The sequence below is a fragment of the Lissotriton helveticus genome, chromosome 11 (assembly GCF_964261635.1).
Source record: "Lissotriton helveticus chromosome 11, aLisHel1.1, whole genome shotgun sequence".
Taxonomy (NCBI): Eukaryota; Metazoa; Chordata; class Amphibia; order Caudata; family Salamandridae; genus Lissotriton; species Lissotriton helveticus.
In genome coordinates, this window is record NC_136072.1 from 126,641,327 (window position 1) to 126,668,069 (window position 26,743).

Sequence of the window (26,743 nt, forward strand, 5' to 3'; positions counted from 1 at the left end):
ACTACCCTACCTGGCAAAAGTGGCAGAAAAGGCTGCTAATTCCCAGTTGATGGCCTATATGGAGGAAGCCAATCTACTCCACCCGACTCAGTTTGGGTTTCGCTCACGCCACTCAACAGAGTCAGCATTGTTGATGGCTGTAGAGACCATCAGACAAGGGGTGGATGAGGGACAGACTATGGCCCTTATTCTTCTGGATCTAAGCGCAGCTTTCGACACTGTAGCACATTTCACCTTGCTGCAGTGTCTGAATAGGGGCGGGGTCTCAGGGGCGGTGCTGAAGTGGATCCAATCCTTTCTGTCCAATTGGGGTTTTCAGGTTAGACAGGGTGATTATTACTCTAGAGTGATTAACCTGGATCAGGGGGTGCCGCAGGGTTCGGCCCTGAGCCCGACTTTATTTAATCTGTATGTCTCCCCTGTGGCTAGCATAGTGGAGGGTTACGGCATGCGAATTGTGTCGTATGCGGACGACACACAGCTGGTCATCTCCCTGTCGCGGGCACCCGACCGTGCGGCGTCCAACTTCAGTGCTTGCATGCAGGAGCTTGCCTCCTGGATGTCCATCAACTGCCTGAAGTTGAATGGCAGCAAGACTGAGGTGCTCGTGGTGGGGGGAGGCCCGTCTGTGTGGTCCTCGGCATGGTGACCGTCCTGCCTAGGAACGACTCCCGCACCCTGTCAGCAGGCTAAAAACCTAGGGGTATGGATCGATTCGGACCTTACTTTTGCACCACAGATAGGTCGTGTGGTTGGGGTGTGCTTTGGCATCCCTAAAGGCTTGCGGAAGATCTTGGACCTCCTTCCTACTGAGGCCAGGCGGACGCTGGTGCGCGCCCTTGTTACCTCGCGACTAGACTATGGCAACCTTTTATATTTAGGTGCCACGGGTAGGAGTTTGGATCGTCTGCAGGTGCTACAAAATGCCGCGGCCCGGCTGATCTTGAGGCTTCCTAGAAGAGCTGCCTCAAAGGCCGCCTTGAAAGCTCTCCACTGGCTTCCAGTCAGGAAAAGGATTATGTTCAAGGCTCTCTGCACATGTCGCCGCAAGACACCTAGCCCCCTACAGAGCCTTGTTGCACCATATAGGCCTATGCGGTCGCTCAGATCCTCCGGAACTGGCCTGTTAACGATTCCTAAAATCAACAAGGCCCGCATGGGGGGTAGATCCTTCAGGCTCCTAGCTTCTAAGAGCTGGAATAACCTCCCGCTGGAGCTTCGTCTTGAACCCTCAGAGGCCAGGTTCAGAGCTAATCTTAAAATGTTTTTGTTCCTACAATAATTCTGTACCTGAGCATAGGGGGGGTACTTATCGCTGACACTCACTATAGCGCGGGGACACGCCGGTGTGCGTAACCAGGCGCTTTATAAGCTTCCATATTATTATTATTATTAATATGATTGGAAAACTGGAAGGAGGCATGGAATTGATCAACTCCAGTAATGGAAGCTTATGTGAGATGGCCATGCCTGAGGGAAGTGCTGGGATCTGATTGACTAACTACACCTTTGTGCGGAAGTTGGATTGGAACTTTCGAAGATCTGAAATTAAGTTTGGAGCTGGTTGCTGAAGAGAGGAGGGCTGTGGTTGTGGCCTATTGGAAAGCTATATTTTAGCCTCTGCCCTGATAAGCCCGGCATAGGAGGAAGGGAACTGCCATCAACTCTGAAAGATGATAATCTTGTGCAGGGCTCCCCACATGACAGGAAGGATTGGATCATTTGGGGATCCAAAGCTGAACAGCCATGAAAGAGACCTTGTTGAGCCTCAAGTTGACCTGTTACATTCCCGTTATTTATGTTACGGATCCTGGTGCAGAGACACAGAAGTCGAAAGAAGTTGTTGGACTAGAGGCACAGTGCCTTGGTGGCTAGTAGGTTTGAAAAGGGTAGCAAGTCATCACAAAGGGCTGCTAACCTATGGGCCAATTGCTCAGCACCAGGGTAGCATACAATTCCAGGATAGGTGGTTCCTTCCCACAATCCTTGCCCCATAGTCATAGCTTCTCCAGCTTGTGATATTAGGCTAATAGTTGGTCCTGAGAGCAGCATGAGGGGAGCAAATAATATTCTCACCCATACTCAAGGGACAAGTAGTTACCATTCAACATCCTTGCCTGTGTCATATATCACTGCCAGTCAGTGAGGGTTGAGAGCTTCATAGGAAGTAGTGGAAGAGGGTAAGAACTTCACTTGTTTGAACATGATTGAGCCACTAGGAAACATGAGTGAGGATGAGAAAGCATGATTGAGTATGTGTTTGTGTGTGTATGCATACTTGTGTGTGTGTGTGCACGTGTTGCACACAGCCAACTTATGAGTGGATTTTATTGGTGGCACGAAAATGTTTTTATTGTGGAAAGGCAATTCAGAAGGAAGGCTTTTAGAGATGTACAACTATATGCAGGGCCACTGGAATTTTGTGGCAGGGGAAAGCCAAATTATGCAGCAGGGTTGGCTGAATTATGTGGCAAGAAAGGGCAAATTATGAAGAGCAATGCAGCACATTTTGTGATATTCATTATTTTCTCATTTTTATGTTTTGTCTGCACATCACTAGAGTTGTGCTTTTGAAATTTCTTGTATTTTATATACCTTAAAAAGGGGCTCTTATCAGTTCCCATTGCAGAATTACTGTGTTCAACCACTTTTGACAGAACTTTTTTGTGTTAGCTTCCCTTGGCTACATACCTTTATGATACTTATCTCCTACAAAAGCTGTTTACACTGTTTAAACCCCATTCACTGTCAGGATAAGATCTCTTCCCAAGGATAACGCCGACAGCTTCTAATAGTACGCAGGAATGCTTGCTTATTATTGCTTAGTTGTGTAAAGCAGATACTTTAACCTTAGAATGTTTATGACATTTCCTATTCATGCCTCAGTACCTTCCTTTGCACTTTGTAGGCATTATCAGATTGATTTTTTCAACTTAATCTATTTCTTCATTATGATCAAATTCTAAACGTTGTAATACACATTGCATGTTAGAAATAAAGTTAATATGCAAGAGCAATGCTATATTCTACTACTAAACAGGCAGCCACAAATGCAGTTCCCTTGCAGACAACAGGGTCATGATATGAATGGTGCTGCAGGTGCAGTAGCACCAGGCCCAAAAGTTGTTAGAACTCCTCTAAACACCAAATATTGCTATATTTAATTACTAAATAAGCCGTCACAAGTGTAGTTACCTTGCAGGCACTAGGGTCATGATTTCAGTGATACAGCAGATGCAGTTAAACCGGGCCCCAAAGCTCTAGGCACTCACAAGTGCAGTTACCTTACAGGCAATAGGGTCATGAATAGAATGGAGCAGCAGGTGAAGTGGCACCGGAGCCATAAGTTGTCATAACTCATCTAAACACTAGATATTCTACTCCTAACAGGCAGTCACAAATTAAGTTATATTGCAGGCACTAGGGGCAGATTTGAATGGTGCAGCAGGTGCGGTGGGACCGGGCCCAAAAGTTGTCAGAACTTCTCTAAACACATAATATTGCAATTACATTAATTTTATTATTTTCTTCTTTCATTTAATTTTTCAAAATGTTGCTATACCTTACCCGCACTATACCACTAGTAATAGCACATTATATTGCCTTTTTGTACATAAACAAGTCATAACACTTTAACAGACCTTCTGTAACTTATATTGTACAACTAACCAGCAACGTACAACAAAAAACTGCTTATTATTAATCACATAGGTGAAACCTAATGCATTTACCAATGTTTGTTACACTTGTTAACACTGTCTGGGCTTAGGTTGCACCTCATTAATACCAGTTTGACACCCAAATATATCAATAGACAACAGAAAGGTGACCTGTCAGTCTTTGCAAAGGGCCTTCCACTGCCACTCCGTTTTTAGTAACTTTTGAACAATTTGAGTTAGAAGCATCATTTTGTGTTGTTAAAATCTGCAGATTATGCAACAAATGATGGATTATGTGGCAAATTAATAATTACGAGAAATTCGCAGCTGGTGCACAATCGCATCATTCCTGTGGCATTGACTATATGTTGTTTCCATATATAATATGTGAGCACAGGGATGCAGTAGTGTGCCTGTTCCTCTATAGGTAGGGCCAAACACAGTTTGGATACCCATTGTGGAGGTTTCGCTTGATGGGTTAGTATATTTCAGTTAGCAGGAGAAAAGGATTACAAAGATCTTAAAAACTAGAAAAGCAGATGCCATTGTGATTGTAATGTTGTGGTGTTCAACAGGAATAAAACATTGAAACAAATAAAAATGATATGAGTATTTGTTTATTTCTGCAGGTTATGAGAAAAGTGACAAGAGATCGTCATCTGATAATTCGGCGACAGTGCCTGGTGTTTTTTCCAGCTTCTTCACAGTTGCTGGAGTTGTTTCCTCATGACCACCCAACAAGAGATCCAAATCGTCAAATGGTTTATGTGCTGGTGACGGAGAAGGCTGACTCAGTGGTTTGGGTGTCCAGGGATCTCCAGGGCACATTGGGGCTGGAGGTTCTGGGAGATCAGGTAGCAGGTCCCCAGGGAGATTTGGAAGGAGACCAGGAATTTCTGGATCCAGAGGGAGAAGGGGAACAATTGCAACCCCCCCTGGTGTAACTGCCCTCTGTGTAGTGGTCACTACTGCTGGATTTTCAGCAACTACTCCAGAGGTGGGTTTTGGAAGCTCTACCAGTCCCTTGACCGTGGTAGGAACTCTTGTCTGGGTATAATGCTCTTGAGATTCTTCTGAAGACTTCTTGTTATCATTATTCTTGCACTTCTTTTTGTTTTTCTTGTCTTTTTTCCCATGGGGATGTTCACATTTTTCCTCATGTTTATTCCCATGGCCTTTTCCATGCCCAGGAGGATGCCCCACTTCACGTTTCGATAAGCTCACTCTTCGAAAGGGGCTCATCCCAGCTATACCTCTTGCTCTCTTAATAGAAATATAACATATTAGTGCACTCATATTCCAAACACATGATTATTACATATAATGTAATCTGGATAGAAAATGGAGAAATAGTTGCATTCATGGCATTCTCTGCTTAAACCTGCTTTTGTTGAAAATGATTAGAAAGATAAAGATATTTAAAGCGGCATTTCTATATACTGTTGAGAATTTACACGTAATTATAATGCACCTTGGAATACCCACACAACATATAATGTAAGCAGAGGAAACTCACTTTACATAGCCATAATACCGCATGGAGACATATCAGAAATATAGTGTGCACTGTAACTCTATAGGGCTTTGTACACAAAGCTATTTTACAGTTTTGAGTGAGTTACACTTTCAAGTAAGTTTGCTACTTTATAGCTATTCACAACATCCGATTTCAAATTTACTCCAAAAGTGTATCTTGCATGTCCGCAGCAAACCGAAGGGCCTGGGAGCTATTCACAAACAGCAGGGCTATTTCAAAGATAATGTACACTTATAAAAATATTGATGATTAAAATATCAAGAAGGTAAGTGCAAATAGGTAAGTATACATACATCTACATACCTTGAAGACATATATAGTCAAGGTACATATATGTGTAGTTAAGTATCGTAAAACTTTGCTTTACCATACAACTTACCTTCACGATATTCTTGTCCTAAATATGCTTGACACAATATTTTGTCCACATGATATTTTGGACTCAATATTCCACCAATGTAATTTACTCTTACTCTTTAGAGTAACTATACACTCAGATTTTATGAATAGTCAAAAGTTGCAAAGTTACTCAAAAGTGTAAGAGCAGATTAAACATGTAAAGTACTCAAAACTGTAGCACAAGGCGTAACTAGCTGTACTGATTTGAAGTATATGTGTGTAAGATTAAAGGAATATACGTCATGGGATCCTTGGGCAAGGAAACGTGTGTTGTCCAGTACTAAGCATTTGAGTTTTAAATGCTCAAGGATGAAGTTGGTGGCAGCATGTCATTGGCTTTCTGCGTTGGATGGTTCCAAGGCAGGAGAACACTTCATTCTAAACCCAGCATTCTAGTCTTAGCGATTGGCAGTACAACCCAGTTGTTTTGGGTCCTGCTATAGAGATATGTGTTAGACTTTGAGTTCACAATTCTGCATTTGGTCAAGGATGGCTTAGTGTGAATTCAAATGAGACTGGAGTTGTTCTTCCTCCTTAGCCCAAACGTCCTCTCATATTCACTCTAGTGTTTTAGGCAGGCTAAGAGCACTTTAAAACTAACCTGCATACATAGTCCTTGCTGAAGTAGCCAATAGGATGAACTATGGTGAGGGTTTCAGCTCTAAAAGCTCAGTCCAGGTAACGCTAAAGTAGAGATGTGCTACTGCTACGCTTATGGCACCCTTTGGAGGGCTCCTTTCTGAACTCTGATGACATTTTCTCCTCTAGTGCTTGGAAAGCTCTCGCTCCACGTGCCCTCCTTAGCTGCTTATGACTGGTAATCTATGTGTTAGGGATATTTCGAACTCTGCTAGCTTCACTGTCACCGTAAAACTCCATCACACTTATGTGTGACCCTTTTTCATTTAATTTTTGTCTCCTAGTCTTACACTTTCTTTTCCCCGCCTCCTCTGGACAAAATGCCTAAGGCCAGAAAAACATAATGCACATAACTGTGTCCAATAGGAGACTAGCATTTTGTGGAGGAAAGCTCCACCCAGAAGGCTTCTCTCTCATTTCCTTTATCTTGACTTTCTTAGTCATCTCTTCTAATCCCTCCATCCCATCTCTCCTGCTTCTCAACACCATCACAAGGCCTTATTTGGAGATGCTCAAATATTCTACTTTACATGCTAATAATTTCTTTCTTTCTTTGCTATTGGGATGTGCGCACTAAGTGGACAAATGTAGCCATGTATTCATAGAAGAGAACTTGGGTCTAGTAACAATGTGATAATTTAAGTCCCTTTTTGAAAAGAGAACAATAAGGATCAGGGCTTTTATGGTTGACTTACACTGCCTCTAGAAGTATGTGACAGTATTGAAGCTACCTCCGGCTCTGTGGGGAGCATCACAAAAGATAATAAAATAATTGCTACACTCAATATTTGCAGCCTAAATGAAAGGGCTAAGGGAGGCAGGTTGGCATCAGCTCTTAGGCTAATGAAATTTGATATCAGGAGTAGCCTGTGCAGGTAAGAGCGTTGGGGCAGGGTGGGTGGGGGACTCGACAGATGACGATGAGGGAAAATTAAATATTTATTTAATTTCCCCTCATCGTCGTCTCCCGAGTCCTTCCACCCCGCCGCACCGCCCACCGCTCTTACCTGCATGGGCCGCTTCTGTTTGATATCGTTAGTCTCCAAGAGACTCATTTTCCCTGATGTAAGAGAGGTGTTTTCTCTGATCTCAGATTGTTACACACAGCAAGGACCGACTTCCAGAGGGGTTGCCATACGTGGCAAAAAGTCTAGTTGCACAGCATCTTAACTGATAGGTTGGGCAGGTGAATCATTTTAGAATGTGGCATTGGTGGAGGGCGCTTGGAACTGTGTTGGATCTATGGAGCAAATACAGATGAGGCTGATACATTGGATTTTTAAAATATTGAACTAGCATATTGGCTGATTCCATTTATACTCAGCGGGGATTTTATTATACATTTGGAGGTTGGTAACAGGTTAGATGCCTCTCAGACATACACAGGGAAGAAACTCTCACCCTCTAAAGTAGTCTACGTTGGTTAAAGCTCACAGCTTAGTGGATATCTGGGAGAAATGTAAAAGACTCCGGATCCGGGGCACACATATTTATGACACCCACATAATAGACTAGTCCATTTAGACTACATTTCTATGTCTAAGGTTCTCAGCAACCATGCGGTGATTGAGAAACTCCCTAAGGCCTTATCGGATCACAGCCCACTGGGTGTAGAGGTCCCTGTTGCAGGGGCGTTTAAACCATGGGTAGAGTGAACTTAGCTAAAAGAACTCTATGTAATGTAGAATATCAAGATCACATGCGAAAATGGACTGCTGAATTTCTAAAGATTAATAGGGCTCTGCTAAAGTCACAGGGCCAGATGTATCAAAGGATTTTGCCCATTCGGTGTCTATGGGGAAATGTGTTGATACATATGGCCCACAGTGCTTTCGGATTCTCTAAAGGCCGGAATTAGGGGAGAAATGCTACACCAAGAAAGAAAAAAACATAGTGAGAGTCGGCCCTTTTTAGAGACCTTTTGCTGTTAGAAGAGCATCTGATTCAAGTGATTTCTTTTTGGCTGGATAACACAGAAGATAGCTGCTGTAAGATCTAAAGTCACACAGTGTTTTGGCAAAGAGACTGCAGCTACATTTTATAATCACAAGTGCTATGAATATGGTGAGAATGTGGGGCTTTTTCTGGAACTTCAAATTAGGCACAGGGAGGCGACTGGGATAGAGGCAATTGAGGATGACCAGGGATTTAAATATGATTCACCAGGAGAAACAGTGGGCGTTTTCAAAGATTTTTATAAGAAATTGTATACTGAGGAAGCAGTTGCACCCTTGGGGGGTTCACAATGATGTGCTACAAATAATTGATGGAGCCAAGCTCAATATGGATGACCGGGCTGTTTTGGACCAGCCGATCTCTTGGCAAGAAATAGCAGCAGCAACTAGATCATTGGCCTCAGGGAAGGCAATGGGGTCAGATAATATGCCCCTTGAATTATATATACTTGGAGCATGTTAATTGTTAAAAATTAAAACCACAGTGGATTTAGAGTGGCATGCCTGAGCCGCGGAGTTCAACATGCTCCAAGGCAGGCAACTCACTGTAGGAGGACATGACATCGCACTACACCTACCATGAGGCCATGCTACCGGCCACGCCCACTGAGGCGGGGAGTATATTGCTGTGTAGATGCCAGGAAAAAATGTTTGCCTTGGAGTTTGAGTCAGTGCCTCTGAAGAAGTAGAAATACGAAACGCGTCAGGCTGACTGTTGAAGTTGTTGCTGGATTTGCATCCATTTCGCAAGCTGTTTTCAAAAAAGAATTAAAAGCTGAAAATTCCTACCTTGCTCGTGGGCTCCTCTTTCTTGCAGGCAAACTTTACGTATGGATATATATATATATATATATATATATATATATATATATATATATAAACCACGAACCTTCACCACTTCCGTAACACGGCGAAATGAAGACACGGACGCTAGGCTGTCGGCAAGGTAGATTTAATAAGCTCTCAGGCGACGCGTTTCGAGCAACGAATGCTCTTGTATATATATATATATTTGTTTTAAAACGGTAAACCTCCATTAAACCCAGGGTCTTATAGACCAATACCATTGATTAACTGTGACACAAAAATGTAAGGCTTTGGCAAATCGATTAGGCAGAATTATTGCTACACTAGTAGCCCCAGACGGAATGGTTTTACCTGGTCATGGAATTGTTGATCACATAAAGAAAGTAATCACCCTGTTTAATATTGCTGAAACAACATCGAAAAATGGGCCTGATTTTATTTGATGCTGAGAAGGCATTTGATCGGGTTTCGTGGTGCTTCTTATGGGCAATTCTGAGGAGATCTTGATTTGGCCCTGGCTTCAATGAAGCTACTAAATCACTGTATCCTGCTCCCAGGGCTAAACTACAGATTATGGGGATAGAGGCTGAAGAAATTCGGATCTCTAGGGGGACATGGCAAGGCTGTCCATGCTCGCCATTACTATTTGCCTTGTATATCGACCCTTTTTATCACAAAGCTGGAAAGGAAGCAGCGGATTTGTCCAATGCTAGCAGGGCAGGTTGACTATAAAGTGCTGGCATACGTGGACAATGTAGCAGTTCTTACAGCAGATCCTCAGCAGGCTTTAGTGGAGAAAAAGACAGCATACATATTTAGGGTGTTTTCGGTTGTTTTCGGGTGTTTTCGGGCTATAAGTTGAATCGGGGGAAAACTCAAGCGGTGTGTACTAAAGACATTGGGCACTTTGATCCTCAAGGGGTGGTGGAGGAGGCAACATATCTGGGAATATGTATCTTTTCAGATGTTGGGCATATAGTAGATCTAAATATGACTCCCCTAGAGCGGGATCTTAGGAGAATTGATCACCTCCTTTTGTCATTGGCAGGGAAGGGCAATGTCTTAAAAATTACAATTTTACCTAAATAATCATATCTGTTTAGGGCCATCCCATTGGAGATAAATTGTCACTGATTGGCTAAAATTGAAAGCTTGTGTTATGTTTTTTGTGGGGATTTACTGTCCACATGAGAAAGCCTCAATGTTTAGACCACAAAACCATACAAGGTAAAGGGAGTCTTCTGTAATCCCAGTGGCACGCATGGAAATCTGATGGGGTTGGTGACCTGGAAGAGCCTTGCAGCCCCAGCGAGGCAGTGATCAATTTACAATTTTGGTTCATTGTGGTGGAAAAAACATTGGCTTTTTACCATCACAAAATGTATCACATTCGGCCTCTGTATCAGTGCCACAAAATTGACGGTGCTTGGTTTTGCGTGTTGTAGGCCATTGTGTGATGAATCACCATCTTATGGTGGAAGACTTACTAAGGTCCATTCTTCACAGCAGGTTGTGATTGGTCGTACAAGTCTTATCTTGCTATTAGTCCCAGCTGATGGTTGTCCTTTGTTAAAAGTGGCATTACAAGGGGTAGGGAGGCAAGTGAGTTGGTAAGTTCAAGATCCAGAATTGCAAGATAGTTTTATTTATGTTTTTTAAGAAGTGGATATGTTTTAATGTAACATATCGAATTGTTGGTATGTAGTTATGAAATAAAGACAAACTGTTGCATCGTTTTGTGATTTTACATACTGGTGAAACAACAGCAGAGCAGTTGGGCACCCCTCCCAGTGCAGACAACGGATGCATCACAAGCCACATGGACTGGTTGATCCAGAATTTAATGTTATCTTCATAGGTCCCTAGTACATTGATATTTCAGGAAAATATTGTAAGGTAAGGTGTACTTGTTACCTTATATGCAGGCAAGGAGCAATTGACCTCTTGAGTCTCCGCTTTATTCAGCACAGCTGCCACGTATATGGATGCTTTGCAATATTTGGATGACTAAAAAAAGAGAAGTGTATTAGTGTAGTTACTTTGTTTGGTACTGTACTATCAAGTTATGCAAAATAGAGTTGTGATAGCTAATAGGTGTGTCCTATTTCCAAATGGCACCCTAATAGTTCCTGGTGATTTTAATGTCAGATTAGCCAGAGGTGTCAAAATTATTGATCATAGTTACTGCACGCGTACACCCGCAGTTGACTGAAATATTTTATTGTTGATTAATAAAAATCATTACAAACAGGAAGAATAAAATACATTAAATTGTGCATGGACACAGCAGTACATTGTGAAGAGTAAAATAATACTGAAGACGCATTATATTTCAATTCAGTAATCACACCATAGCAGTATTTTCAGGATTGATTTAATCTTCCATAGAACCATTGTTACTAAAATTTATTTTCTCTTTTTTTAAGTCCCAATTTCAAGTGCCATTGCTACAGTGCCTTTATATGTAAATATTACAAGAGTGCCAACCTTGTCACAAAAGACAATGCTGGGTTATATATAAAAGTAATGATAAAATATTCTAAGAAATTTTGTAAGGATTGCCTACACTACCCCTTTTTAAAAATCCAAAGTTAAAAATGCCATACATAAAGTGCCATAGATAAAGTGCCGTTTTGCAATTCCTTTCAAAGGTACCTTTCTTAAAGTCTTCTAAGAATTGCTTATACTACCCCTTTTTAAATTCAAAAGTTAAAATACCATAATTAAAGTGCCATGGATAAAATGCCACTATGCAGTTCCTTTCAAAGAAGCCTTTCTTACATCAATCAACATTCAAGTGGCACACTCTAAGGTCAACATTTTTTCTGCAATAAGAATAAACTTTACAAACTGTGTAATCAAATTAGCAGATTTCCCGGAGAGACAAGTTCTAATTTCTTGGCGACATGTCCTCACCCCGTTTTCTTTAAGGATGGATTTTAATAGGGCTTTTCTCTCTTCTAACAGTTGAGGACAAATGGTTACAATATGCAATAGTGATTCGTTATGATAACCACATAACCTACAACTGTTTGTGGGCTAGTTTTGTACCCATGAGGGGGTTTCATCCTCCCAAATTGTAGCCGCAAAATGTTGTCTCTTGTAAACGGTTACCACCTTCAAAGGCATCTGAGGAAAACGTTAAATGCAAAACTCACACTTTGGGAAATGCTGAAGCCTGTGCAGCAGTACCAAAGTATGTCTCTGCATGCCATCAGAACAGGCATAACACCCAGAAAAAAAGCAGCAATTCACCGGAAGCCGCCTTGAAAAGCAACATAAAAATATGTCATTTATGTATGTCTTCATAGCTGAAGAACTAGCTTTGGAAATACAAGTAAAGTATCTTTTGCAGTATTATATTATATTGATCTTGTCGAAATGGGGGGAGAGTGGCTGTTGCTGTTTTAAGGCCAGGCGGTGGTGTCCCAGCGGCAGGGTTATGGAAGTGCTGGCTGTTATTGAAGTGCTGGGTGGTGTTTTCCAGGTCTAGGAAATTCTGTTGTTGTTCCGTGGGGTGTCACAATGCTGAGTAGTTGTCATTGATGTGAGAAATGCCATTGTACCATGGGGTGGTGTTGCAGAGATGTGTAATGCTGGGGATATTAAAGTGTCTGGGTGTTATGTAGAGGGTGAGGCACTTTGGTGGAAGGTGGTGTAATGCTGGGGGTTGTCCAATGGCCAGGGTGGTGTTGCATAGTCCTGGGTGGTGTTGGCAGGCTAAGAGATGTTGCCTATGACTGGCCATTAGTGCTGCAGTCTTGCAGATGTGATTTTGCAGTGTTGCAAGATGATATCACAACACTGGGTGGCACTACTTTGCTGGGTAATGGTGCCACACTGACAGGTGGAGTTAGGATGCTGGTGGGTCATGATGCATGGTGTCACAGCACTGAGGGGTGGTGCTGGAGGTGGTGTGTAGTGCTGAGAGGTGGGGTGGCAGCGCTGGTGGGAAGTCATGCAGTGCCAGATATGGCAGCTCAGTGCTGGGTATTAGTAATGTGCTACTAGCGGGTGGAGTTGCTGTGCAGGGAGGGGGTATAAAAGTGCAGGATTGATATGATGCATTGCTGGGGGTGCTGATGTGGTGCTCTGGTTGCTTTATTTCTAGGAAATGATGTGGCGTAACGGCCTGAGCTGTCGACTTCGGATGCAGTGGGAACCAGGTTTGAGTCACTTCACCGGTATCAACATCCTGTGATTCTGGGCAAATCACCTAGAGGCATATGTATCAGGTCCTTTTCCCGTTCGCAAACGGGCAGATACTCAGAATCGGCCCGTTTGCTAACAGGAAAAGGCCTTTTGGGATGTATCATCCCAAAAGGGCATTGCGAATTAGAGAATTGCAAAATTTGCGATTCTCTATTTTGCAATTGCATTTAAGGAACTTCAAATTGCGATTCCTTAAATGCAATTTATGAATTTGGCTTTAAGAAATCGCAAATTACCACCAACTTAAAGTTGAAGGTAATTTGCTATTTCTTTGAAAAATGCACTTTTCCTCATTTTTCAAAGTGCCATGTGGCGCACGTACATGCCCATAGGGCATGTACATGCGCCACATGTGTACACATACATAATTCAGGGGTGCAACAGGGTGTCCTTTTGACACCCTGGCACCCTTGAAATTGCATTCTCAATTTGCGATTCTCAAATTGTGAATCGCAAATTGAGAATGTCTTCCCATTCATTCCTGCGATTCGCAATTTACTGATTGCAATTAAGGAATGCCAAGGAATCGCAAAATATTTGCGAATTTTTATTACATCCCGTTTTGCGATTCTCAAATAGCGATTCTCTAAAAATCGCTATTTGAGAATCGCAATAATGGAATTTGATACATATGCCCCCTAATCTCCCATGACTACAATTCAGCGCCTTGAGATCCCTACGGGTGAGTTGCCTCGCTTTAAAAATCCTGGATTTATTTATTTATTACTCGGTTGAAAAGAGATGCAAAATGCATAATGTCTTTTGACATTACTAGTTGAACTGCATAAAGGTACACAAGCACAGCAAACCACAGGGCGAAGTGACACAACTGTCAGAAGACAGTGTGATCCAAAGCAAGGTCATGTATTGCTGCACATTTCTTCACTGCATATCTTTTTGACAACCAAGATGGTTTCTTACAACATGTCACCTTGGCGCTTAAGGTTGGAAAGAAGACCTTTTTGAATGTTCAGATGTTGACAATGTTATTCTGCCGTGCGATTATAAAGGAAATTACGCAAAGGTATAGAAACCACAGTGAAATGCTTAAGAGGTGATGGGATCGGCAGTAAACCCCAAAAATATGAAAATAAAGATGTTGTTTATTAAAATAAGTGTGCTTGGTAACTGGATAATGAAGGATTAGACGTTATGAAAGAAACTAAACTCTTAGGTTACTTAGAAAGATCACATTAAACATCAACCTGGTATGGTTTTATCTTCTACTCAAGCTATCACACTCTTCACAAACAACCAGCTAATTACAATGCAACCCAACACTGTTTGGTCGCATACTCTTATTTCTCAATGGGAGCTCATGTTAAGGCCATAAACCGGCCGTAACACAAGCTCCCAATGATAAATGGGAGGTGTGGTTCATCTCTGCACCCATGGCAGGCACCTCAAGATGCCTGCCACGGGGTGCAGGGATCTACAGTGGGGAAGTGGTGTCCTCTTGGCCTCCAACCGGAGACTGCGCATCTAAGGGGGCCCTGCTGTTGGCCCCCAAGCATGCTTTCCGACATAGTTTCCATGTCGGACAGGCCGGCAGGGAAACCATGCCCAAGACCATGATTTGTAATTCCAGGGGCGGAAAGGCCAGCCCTTTGGGATAACGAGCCAGTTGTGACTGGCCAACAGGCCTCTTGAGCCTGTTGGAAGCCAGCCGGAATAACGTCATTATAATGCGGTGGTCGGAAAGTAAACCAAGTGGCCGATTACGATGCAGCCCGGAAGGCTCTGACCATCTGTTGGAGCCTTTATGGATTGCATCGTAATCAGCCTCATGGTGTTTATTTATTTTATACTTAGACTTCCCTTACTTTCCTAACTGTGCAGACTTAATGTTTATTAAACCGTGTATTAAAGACTTTTTATTTATTTTATACTTAGACTTTCCTTGCTTCCCTAACTATGCAGACTCTATGTCAGTCTGCTATTTGAATCATTCTAGAACATTTTGCATTTGCTTAGAGTGCAAACTCTATGTCAGTCTGTTTATATACTTAAATTTGGTTCTGGCTATTGCTGTGCTGCAGGGATTGACTTCTGGTCCTCTTGTAGATTATGACTTTGACTATTTTTGGTTGAGCTAATTCCTAACTACTCTTTGCCTTCTGTAATGATTTTAATTATACAATAAATCCATGAGGCTTGGCATGGAATTGTGTCTTGTATAAGTTATTTGAACTGGCTCTGGACTTAAGCCATACAAACACTCACAAAGTATTATGAAGACTGAGAGAGTCCTGGTCATATGCCTTATCCCTACAAATTATTCTAATTACAGCATTAACAGTACTATGGATGCGTTTCGGACCAGAGTCTTGATCATTGTGAATCTATTCTCTGCCTTTTGTTTGCGGCTAATTTATGGCAGAGTTTACTGCTTATTTAATCAAAACTGCTGTTATTCTTCTGGAGACTACTTTGTGGCGCTTGTCTACAGTCTTCTGGGTCTTTATTATGCAGGGACTCATACAACGCTAATTCTGTTTATACAATAGTGCAGAGCGACCAAATCTCATCAATTGAGACTAGATCTCTTGACTACTAGTGATGCCTTCCCCATTGTGCATGCATTATTATGCACCCAACACTGCGCAGTATCCTCTCGGCCTGTCCTCAGCCCGCCATGCTGTCTCCGCCCCAGCCAAGCAGGGAGTGCGCTGAAGAACGGTGCACACATTTTATCCGCTTGTCTAACAGAGACAGACACCAATGAACAGAAAGCAAGCCATGAAATATAAACAGATATCCTTGTTCTTGGGAGACAGGAAACATACAGAAATATGGGAGGGGAAAGGGGGGTTTAAGCAAACGTCGTGGATGTGGGCATAGAAAGAGGACTAATCATAGTTAAAACTTCCTATAAGTGGTTAAAAAACTCTGTCTGTGAGGAGGGGCTACTCAGTATTGTAAGGACTGGGATGAGGAAGACGGATGATGGGTAGGATGACCAGAATTTTAAAGCCAAAAACCGGGACATTTCACAAAAATAGAAGAAGGACTACAATTTTACTTGCGCTCCTCAGCAGAGCATTACAGAACAGGCAGTAAGAACATACATAAAATGTAATTTTTAAACCCAGTAGCTTGCCTGTTAATTAAATTGCTTTCTTGAAACAACTGCTAACTATCCCTGCTTTGTGAAACATAAAAAAACACCTCCCACCGTTTTCGGTCAACCCTCTCTAAAAACCGGGACGTGAGCTAAATTTCTTGAAATTTGCTGGGACAGCTGGTTAAAAACGGGGACCTTCCTGGCAAAACGGGGACGCCTGGTCACCCTAATGATGGGTGATGTGGTTGCAATGCTTGATTTAATGTCAATGGTAGAGGTAAAGGTCGTTATCGAGGTAAAGGTGATGCTCGAGAGCTGATAGTTACAGTAATGATCATGGTAAACAAATAACGAGCCTGGTAATGTTCACGGGCAAGGTAATGGTCAGTCACTACAATGAGGACAAATCTGCGACATACATCAGATCTGTTATTCCATTTATTTTCATGTGAGACAACTTGATCACTTTTTGATACAATTACTTACCGAACTTTCATCTATCTCACAGCCCTCATGCAGATTCGCATTTTCCTCCTTCGAGCAGTTTGTCGGCTTGATTCTGAAATTCACCACATATTTAAACCCAGCAACCACCTGAAAAGCATTCAAAGTAAGGTTTTTATTGACTGATGAAGGCACCGCAAATACTACCAAATAAATATGAAAATCAAAATCCAAGAGAGAAAGATTCGCATTCGCAGACTATGCAATGCATCTGAGACTTTTTTCCAGTATCCATCTAAAGAGTGACATTATTATACAGTCCAATGGGGTAGCCAGGGTGCCACACCATGATTAAATTGCAATATAATGGGAGGGGTAATCACCTGGTGTGGTATTACAGCTTCGCTCCGAGTTCCATGCTCAGATCATGAGACAAAATAAAAAAATGACATGTTTTACCCCCCCCTTTCAAAATTCAGACTGTGCAGTGTTTTCCTTGCACACAATTCCGTCAGCTTTTACCTGTTGAAAGCTGAGCGGGGGAAAGGTGTGGTATTATTTGTATTTCTGATGCAGCCGCGGCCGGTAGTGGGAGTACCGACCGGGCGGTGACGTGGGGGAGGGGAGGGGCAGGGTGGGGGGTAGTAATGTATGGATTACAGACTTTAACAGGTAAGTAAACGTAAAAATAAATAAAACGAATTTTGTTGCGCGCACTGCATCGCATTTGGTGATGGTAATGGGTAACCCAGAAAGGACTTGAGGAAGGTATATCGAAATCCCTCCAACTGGAGACATGTTCCGCAACTGTTGTCATATTGCCTCTGAGTTGGTATACCGAAGATGTTTGTTTTCTTCTCTGCTCTCGTTTTCCATTCAGAACTTGTTTGCTCATAATTTGTACATGCTGTGAAGCGCTCTGATACCCTCGGGTCCATCTAGCGCTATACAAAACTTCAATAAATAAAAAATACCTGTTAAAGTCCGTAATCCATACATTACTACCCCCCGCCCTGCCCCTCCCCACGTCACCGCCCGGCCGGTATCCCACTACCGGCCGCGGCTGTTGTGGGTGCAACTACTGTGAATCCGGATCAGCGCCGGATAGCGAAAAATACCCTTTGATTCTAAATGCAAACCTTAGACATGGGGAGATTTACTGAGAGTTTACGCTGTGTGTGGGGCAAATTGGCGCACAATCCTTTCTTTCCGATATACCTTCCAGGGGTGAAAGTAACTCAAAGCAGAGCATCAGGCTCCTTTGCATTACTTAAGGAAGACGTTATGCTTTCATTTCTCCTTCCTTTTCAGACCTTTGCATGTGATGTCCTACACTGTACAGCACTCATCCAAAGAGGGAAAAAGGGTTAAGGTCAGTCTATGCATAGTGTTTTGTACTGGAAGGGTATCCATGGCACAAAGGTGTCTCCGTGGCGCACAGCACCTGATTTCATAGCCGGCGCTAGAGAGGGGAGTTCGGTATTTTAGTAAGGCATTTTCCTGCTCTATCCTCATCGCAGTGCAGCATTTACGGCTGCTGCACTGCGTGACAACTTAGTAAATCTGGCCTCTAGTTCCTACACACACAAATGGCGTCTGGGCACTAGCACATTTGCCACAGAAACACGGACACTGGACAGATTCAAATAATTTGCCTATAACTAATCGTATGGCCATAGGAAATACATCCAAAAGTCAGATTACCAGTGCAGAGAACGACTTTACTACCGCCTGGACTTGCACTAGTGGCAAAATGAAGCCAATGCTATTTTGTGCCAATTTTTGCTTTTGCTTTGCAGACCCGAAGACTTAAAAAAAAATTGCAACAGGGAAATTCATGGAGAAGCCGGAACTGCTTTGTGTTTGCTGTACTTGCTTTCCCACAAATCGAATACATTAGTTTAATTTTTAAGAGGTTATTCACGCAACAGGTTCTTTCTTAAAAGTGGCATCCCACATGTTAAAATCCAGATGTGTTTTATGTATTTATTTTATTTTTTCAATGAATTTTTGTATTTGCTTTTGCACTGAGTGCAAAAATGTGTGTAATACAGAATGAAACAAAATCTGATTTACAGACTCCGAAGATCACATAATGGAGTATCTTGCTTTAGAAAACCATGCAACAAGTGAAGGGGGAGATTGATGGAACCTTTCAAGGGTATCCTAATGTGAAGGCATGTTCGAACAAAGCCGGTGATTAAGAGTCTGGGGATACAAATTCACTCGGATCTCACCATGAACTCCCAGATTGGATCGGTAACCTTGTCTTGCTTTGTTCAGCTTCGTAAGCTGCGCAAGATAGGAAGATTCTTCAGCAGAGTGGTTAGCATCCAAATCACTATTGCCCTGGTTCTTTCCAAAATTGATTATGGAAATGCACTGTATATTGGCCTACCGCAACATCAGACGCACAGTCTTCTGATGATTCAGAATCAAGTAGCTAGAATCATCTATCAAAAGGATAGACAATGCCACATTAGCCCACTGCTGAAAGAACTCCACTGGCTTCCGGTGGAGCAAAGAACTATGTTTAAAACAGGGTGTATCCTTTTTAGAGCCATTCAGGGTACTGGTCCTAGTTATAACTCATCGAGAACCAGCAAGTATGCCCCCTAGCGCACACTAAGATCTATGCATCTGAATCAACTGGTTGTACCGAGAATCAGACGTAAACGCACTGGAGGGTCGGGGTTCTCTACACTGGGCCCGAAACTGTGGAACTCATTGCCAATTTCTCTGAGATTTGAAGAAGATTATGTACGGTTTAGAAAACTGCTCAAAACCTGGCTCTTTACCTTAGCTCATAACTAGACTGCTCCGGCTTCAAACCCTCTCTGCTCAACTCATAGCGCCAAAAGACCGTTGGTGAACGTGCACTCAAGAAATATCCATATAACATAACATAACAAAGGATGAGGGAAACGTTGATAAGATTTCCAGCGATGGACTGTGCATCGAGATGCTTGAAAGACATAAATAGGAGGGCAGCAGCCTCGATGCATAACTCACACTTACTGTTACCTTCCTTTCACCTTAACCTTTAGTTTTTTATTCTTTAACCCTCACACCTTTTTACTTAACTTTTCCATTCTATCTTTCTTATTTTTTAAAAATGTTCAGGATAAAACGTAATCTTTTCTTTTTTAACCTAAACCTCTTCTTACCATGTAATTTTACCCTTCCTTTTAGTATTTCACATAACCATTATTACTTACCTGCATCCTTCCGGATTTTGTTTTGGCGATGTAATTACTTAATTCATTTGTAGGCATGATAATGTTTTTAGGGCGTTCCTAGGTTTTTAGATTAAGGAATAGAGATTTGCTGTAGTAGACGTAGCCTGATATACATTAGAAGGTGTTGCTGATGCAAACAGTTCCTGGAAGGGCAGCTAAAATCTAATCTCGCCCAAGAAAAGCTGCAGAGTATCCTGCTGTTGCATAATCTTCACTATTGGACCCACTCCCTGAAAAATTCTTATTTTTCCTCCATTTAGGGGTTGGTCTTCAATCTTGCTCCTGCTTTTATGTTAAACGTTGTGACAGGCTTCCACTCAGATGGAGAAGTTTTTGCCTCTCTTGTCCATGAGGTACCAGCTTTGAGTGAGGCTTTATTGAAGTGCTAGGATATTGGGAGTTCAGTAAGAATCTATTTGGAAGGTAGTAAGATTCACAAACCTGTGTAGCTCCCTTTCCATGGGCTCCTCCCCCATCCCGTGCTATGTATAGCACACTGATGCTTTCCATCTAGGTTTTTACATTATGTATTCCAACAGGAGTGGCACGGCTCGACACTACCTATAAATGTCCTCTCTCGGTTTTCCCCTACAACGCGGGAAGGCTTTCGATTGAGTGAATTGGCCTTTTTTAATATATATGACTGGACGGTTTGGGTTGGGTGACTATGTAATTAGAGCAATTAAAAACATTTATAACTCACCCAACGCAAGACTTATAATCAACGGCAATCTCTCTAAGTCAATCAGACTAGAACGAGGGACGAGGCTGGGGTGTCCATTATCCCTCTTACTATTTAATTTATACATAGATCCCTTAGCCTGTTGTATCAGGGCTAGTAGCTGTTTTACAGCCTTCAGTTGGGAGGGCTGGGAGAAAAAAGTTGCGTTATACGCAGACGATTTGATGATATTCTCCAGTGAATCACCTGCTGTTTTACCTAATCTGGAGGAAATATTGATGGACTTTGGAAGGATTTCAGGGTACTTAATTAACTCTAAAAAAACAGAGGTTAAGACGTGGAACACATCTGTAAGTCCAGTTTTAACTAAGCAGCAAATTCGCTATCTTGGCATCCAAATTACTCAGGATATTACTAAAACGACACTAGTGAATTTAGATCTTAAGAAGAAAGAAATGGTGTCGCTTTTTAAATCTTAAAATAGCCACTCTTTATCTATTTTGGGCCGCTCTAACTTAATCAAGATATCAATTTTGCTTAAATTAACCTTTATTTTCAACACAATCCCCCTATTTTTTGATCAGGCTGCATTAAACAAACTACAAGGTCTAATAAACTCTTTTCTCTGGGCTAATAAGGGGGTAAGGATTGCTTGGCGGAAGCTGAGTATCGCCAGTCCGGATCTTCGATTTTATTGTCTGGCCTTTCAATTAAAAAATATAAGACCTCTCCTCTTCGACCTTTCTTCTTTCTCTGCAATGTTTCAAGCCATGTCTAAAAATACCCCCCAGGGGGGCGACGGCTTTCTTTTTAAGTTTGGCCACCCAAAATATTAAAAATTAGACTAAAGCTTTTAAATTCGGCCTGTGTAATTTGGTTTCAATTCAGGAAGACTCTGAAGATTTCTTATTATAGTGCAGGGGCCCCCATCTGGTATTCTCCAGGAACGCCAGTCCGCTTAAAAGACTCCCTTTCCATTGTATTACAAGAAGAAAGTATTACGAGTTGGGGCCAATTGCTTCAAGGGAACAAACTATTCCAGTGGGACTTGTTGTATAACCATACAAACCAAAGACTTGCTAGATTTAAGTTTTATCAACTATCTAGTTGGGCCGCACAACTGAATAAAGAAGAAGGAAATAGTGTAGAGTTTGAACTTTTACTCCGTGGACGTCTACATCAACAAAAGGAGGTCTCTAAATGGTATTGGCTTCTAATTAAGAGTGAACCCCCTTTAGCACCTATGGAGGAGTCCTGGGGAAGAGACCTGCCATCGGCTAACGTAACATACCTATGGCAAGTATCAATGTGCACCCTTTGGAATGTGGTTAAAGCTGCCTATCTCAAGAGAAAACATTTGTTTACGCTCCATAGGGCATACTGGTCTCCAAAGAAATTGGCTACAGTGGGAGGCACCCAACGAAAGGTTTGCCCGAAGTGTGAGTCTGATGAAGTAGATGATTGACATATGTTTTGGCAGTGTCCTTCTATCCATGACTTCTGGCAAGACATAGGTAAGACTGTCTCGGGGATTTTGGGGTGAGAAATCAAAGTAAGCTTAAGTTTGGTTATCTTTGGGGTTTTTCAACAAGAGGGAAGTATTAGTTATAATTTGTCTAATTCACAGGCTTTGTTATTATTGTTTTTGGTCCTTCTAGCCAGGCGGGAAATCTGCTTAAAATGGATTGTACCACAATCACCAGTAGTATTAGATTGGGTGGTTATGTTTAGGCGATATATAAATTAGATATGTCAACTCCCTCAAAGAATACATGTAAAATATGGAAGATTTGGTTTGACTTGGAGATTAAGGTAGAATAAATTGTTTTGCTATTTGTCATGTCACATATAAAAGTCCAATGTTCATTAAATAAGTGGGAGAGGAGATAGTGCTACTATCTTGTGGTGACGACAGGTTCCATCCCGCCACGTGCACCACAAATTATCTCCAGAATGTTGGCAACTGTTTTGTAGGACCTTCGGGGGGGGGGGCAAAAGACTTAAATGCACCATTGTACGAAGATCCTTAAATAAACCTTTGGTTTGCTTAAAGATTGCTCACTTATTTAGGCTAAATGAGGACAAAAAAAACAAAAAAACAGGAGTGGCTCATGTCAGAGGAAACAGGGTGGTGGTGGAAGGGGGACGACAGAGACAAAAAAAAAAGAACTTACCTGCCGCCCTCCAGGACCGCGCTCTTCTGCTCCTTCCTCTCCTCTCCACTGCAGACAGGCGAAGGCTCCTAGACTGCCCTGCAGCCAATCCTGAAGCTGCTCTCAAGCATGAGAGCAGCTTCAGGTTTGGTCTGAGCGCCGATGAATTGCGCTCTCAGACAGACTGGGAGCCTGTGCCTGCTCTCTCCATATCTGCATCGCACCTGGGGTTGGAGAGATCTTCACTGCACATGTGGGTTTGGCCAGTCTGAAATGGCCGGCCACACCCACATGGCAGTGAAGACAGCGCTCACTACTCCCCCTCCAGCCTGTCATCACCCTGGTCCTGCCCCAAGACTCGGCACAAGATAAATAAACCTATAATAAAATGGGTTTTAAATCCGGTATATTATCGTTTACTTTTTCCCGTTTTTGAGAGTACTGGCAGGAGGGGTGGCTTGGAGGGGGGGAGTGGAGGGCGACGCTTTTCCGCCATAGTGGAAGAGCTGTTGCTGTATACCAATGCAATCCATCGACTGCCTTTAGGCTTATCCATAATTATAGGAAACAGTCCACCTCGACTTTGAGGAGGTATGTACGACCTGCCTTGATAATGGAAAGTTCTCAAATGGCCATCTTTTCTGAGGACTCAGGACTGACTACAATGGATTTTATGGCCTCATAGACTGGGTGCGAACAGATTTAATTGGCAGCTGTCATTTCACCATGATTTCGGTCTTCCCGACACTTTAATTTGCCAATAAAAATATAGGTCTAATGTACTATTTCCATTTGCAACCCAGGGATGTACAAATTGAACACTGGCTTGCGATTGACAATGCAATATGTGGAGCAACCTATGTACTAGTAGGTCTAATTGCAAATTGTCCACTCACTAGGTTTGCAGAAGAAGCCTCTTAATATATCTAAATGAGAAAGATTGTAATTTGCAACCTGCTGTAACTTTCTGAGAATTCAGAGATAGAGGCTTGCAGGGGACAACAGACCTCCATGCCTGGCTTTGTGTTCTAAAACGTGAAAAAAAAAATTAAGTAGCCCCTCTCCATTAAAGGGACAGGAGCTGCTTTAAAAAACATGTCACCCATTTGGGAACACATAATGGAGAACAGACAGTGGTCCTAGCCACCACCAGCTCCCCCGAGGCTGTCATCATGGATTCCCATGGGACAGCTTCTCCTTTGCGAACCAGTTACCACCCTAAATCAGGGATCAATAACTTATCAATGGTTTGTGACCATATTTGTCATCAAAAACCATTCATGCATTACATTATGGGGGATTGGGACCGCCCGCCATGAGGGTGGGGGTCCCGTGGGGGGTATTAGGATTTACCCGCCACAGTGGCGGGCACATCCTGCATTTTTAGCATTGTGGCGGGCGGTGCTCTCAGCACCACCTGCCACAATGCTAAAAATGCACTTTTACATTTGGAAAAACAAAGCGGCAGGCACTGTGCGGTGCCTGCCGCTTTGTTTATGCAAATGCAGGGGGGTACCCCCCCCCCGTGTGCACCCTCCACCTCTCCTTCACTCTGGGGGCCCGCAGGGGGCCGTCAGAGTGAAGACCGCATGCCTTTCCGTGGCGGCATCGCCGCCACAGAAAGGTATCTCCCTAAGCCCATTGTTACATGGCTGGCGGTGTCTAATAGACATCGCCACCATATTAATCCTTTTCCGCCCCGGCCGCAAGGCGACTGGGGCGAAAAAGCAGCAGACGGTCTTTCCGTCTGCCGAGGTCCCCACCGCCATACTAATATGGCGGGGGGAATTCGAATGCGGATGTCGGGCGGATTGCCCTCGCCAGGCTGGCGGTAGCCACCGCCAGCCTGGCGGAAGCAATCCGCCCGACATCCTAAAGGGCCCCTATGTCTCCAAATATGAGGGGGGCGCACCTTTCACATTCCCTAACCCGCCCTAAGAGTCCTCAGCTCGACTGGGGTCTGGTATAGTAGATGTTTTAATGTGTACAGATCCTGAAGGGTTCAGTCCCTTTCTGGATATTGATAACTATTGTTGTTACTGCTTCTTCTGCATGTTAGGACTGCAAGGAGGAAGAGGGATGAAGTGGTAATCACCTAATTTAATTACTTACAGTAAATTTCACTGCACTGAGTTCTGCTCTCTCCATCATTTATTTTATTTTATTTATAACGTTTTATATAGCGCAAACAAGATCCCGAAGGATATCAGAGCGCTTTACAAAAGGATGGAAGGAAGGAAGGACATCAATGCAATATCGACAACAAGTAAGTATACAAAACAGGAATCATTGCATAATTACAAGGCAAATGAATCAAGGATAGTAATACAATGGTCCTACCTCTCTTCTTGCTTCCAAGTAGCACATATTTGTACTAATTAATTTATGTTTTTAACTCTCTTGATGTATGGTACAGGAAGTTGCACATACAAAGGTGACCCTTGTATGTCCTTCAAGGAAAGGAAGGAGCTATTGAATAGCTTCATTCTAAGTAGTGGCGCAGGGCCTTTCTGGAGGGGTGGGTCACACTCAAGACTTTAGGACTGAGATAAGCAGGATTATGATACAGTGTAATGAAGACTACCTTTAAGTAACTGATGAGTGAGAAGTGAGACATTGAGGATAAGTTAATGTAGGATCGGTGGCTGGCCGATGATTGACTTTCTGACTAGGCGCAGAGGGGGATGTGTAATGTGGGGAGGGCTGCTAACCTTCAACCTTAACGATAGTACCCTGTCCTTCAGACATCTTTGAAAACTTAAAGCCTGATTACTAGTGGGTCGGTTAATTCCGACCCGGGCATAAATCCCTGTTTACAAATGGGTTGGAATTACGAGTTTGCAGGTATCGTATGCGTTAAATACTTCAAGCTTCTGTAAATTTTGGCAGGTCAAACCTGCCAGAATTTAACAGGGTAAATATGTACGTTATTTATTGTACAATGCGGATTTTGGTGTGTTTAACATGTTATTCCCCACAAACTCATAATAGCTGCAATTTATCGCATCAGATAAATAACGTACCCTATAGTATTGTTGTTTATCAAGTGCGCTAAATCGCACCTATACTTGTAATCAGGGACTTAGGGTCGAATTTAGAGTCTGGCAGATGGGATACTCCATCACCAACCTGACGGATGTCCTGTCCGCTGTATTACAAATGCATTCAAGCCTCTGGCACATATCTGTCACAGTTTGTCGATGCAACCCATCGGCCAAAGTCTAAATAAGGCCCTTTAATGCCACATAGCTTGTTTGATATGTCTGAGCAGCCCCAGAAGATGCTTGCAAACTTGTTTTGGAACAAATAAAGGAAAAATTGATATGCCAAAGCTCGCAACGTGCTGCTTATCCTGGGTAAAACCGAACACATCAAGACAATTTCCACACACCTGTTTCGTGGCTTCATCGATGTATGTCACCCTATAAAGGAAAGTATGGCTGCTCTCCGCGTTGAATTTGTGCATTGTGTGAAGCAGCGGCTCCTCCAGCTCTGTGCTGTTGGTCTCCAGCGGAGTTGGGCAACCATGGCACCTAGGGACAGGGGTTGGTATGACTTCTGAAACTGAAAGATAAAATAAATTTCATGAACATCTGCCCAGTATTACCAGCAACTGTTTTTGGAATATTGGATTGGGTTGATAAAACATTTGAGCCAGTGCAAATTTTATTCTCATCCAAATGTGAGTTTGAGCAAAATGTACAAATTATGAATCTAGAAAAATGAACAGGCATGCACCCACATCTGTAGGTGTTTCCTGATTAGTCTACGGGTAATTTCCCAAAAAAGGAGAGGTTTGTGGGGCAGCGGATGCTGCGGGGGTCTTTCACAGTGGATTTGTAGCTCTTGTTCTTAAAGGGGTGGGCTGCCATTGTGCCCTTATACAGACACCTTGCGCCTTTGTTAACTGGGATACAAGTGAAAGCTGCATGTGATGTTATGTCAAGCAGTGA

At 42.7% G+C, this 26,743-nt stretch overlaps 1 protein-coding gene across 1 annotated transcript in view; it reads right to left on the bottom strand.

Annotated features, from left to right (window-relative positions):
• Positions 1 to 4,260: 4,260 nt before the first annotated feature.
• KNG1 (kininogen 1) overlaps positions 4,261 to 26,743 on the bottom strand; it is a 72,691-nt gene continuing 50,208 nt past the window's right edge. The window contains exons 7-10 of the mRNA XM_078667894.1: positions 26,182 to 26,354; positions 16,759 to 16,866; positions 10,911 to 11,003; positions 4,261 to 4,922 (exon numbers count right to left, since the gene is read on the bottom strand). Coding sequence (XP_078524020.1) covers positions 4,290 to 4,922; positions 10,911 to 11,003; positions 16,759 to 16,866; positions 26,182 to 26,354 — 1,007 coding nt within the window. The 3' untranslated portion in view covers positions 4,261 to 4,289. The remainder of the gene's footprint in view (positions 4,923 to 10,910; positions 11,004 to 16,758; positions 16,867 to 26,181; positions 26,355 to 26,743) is intronic.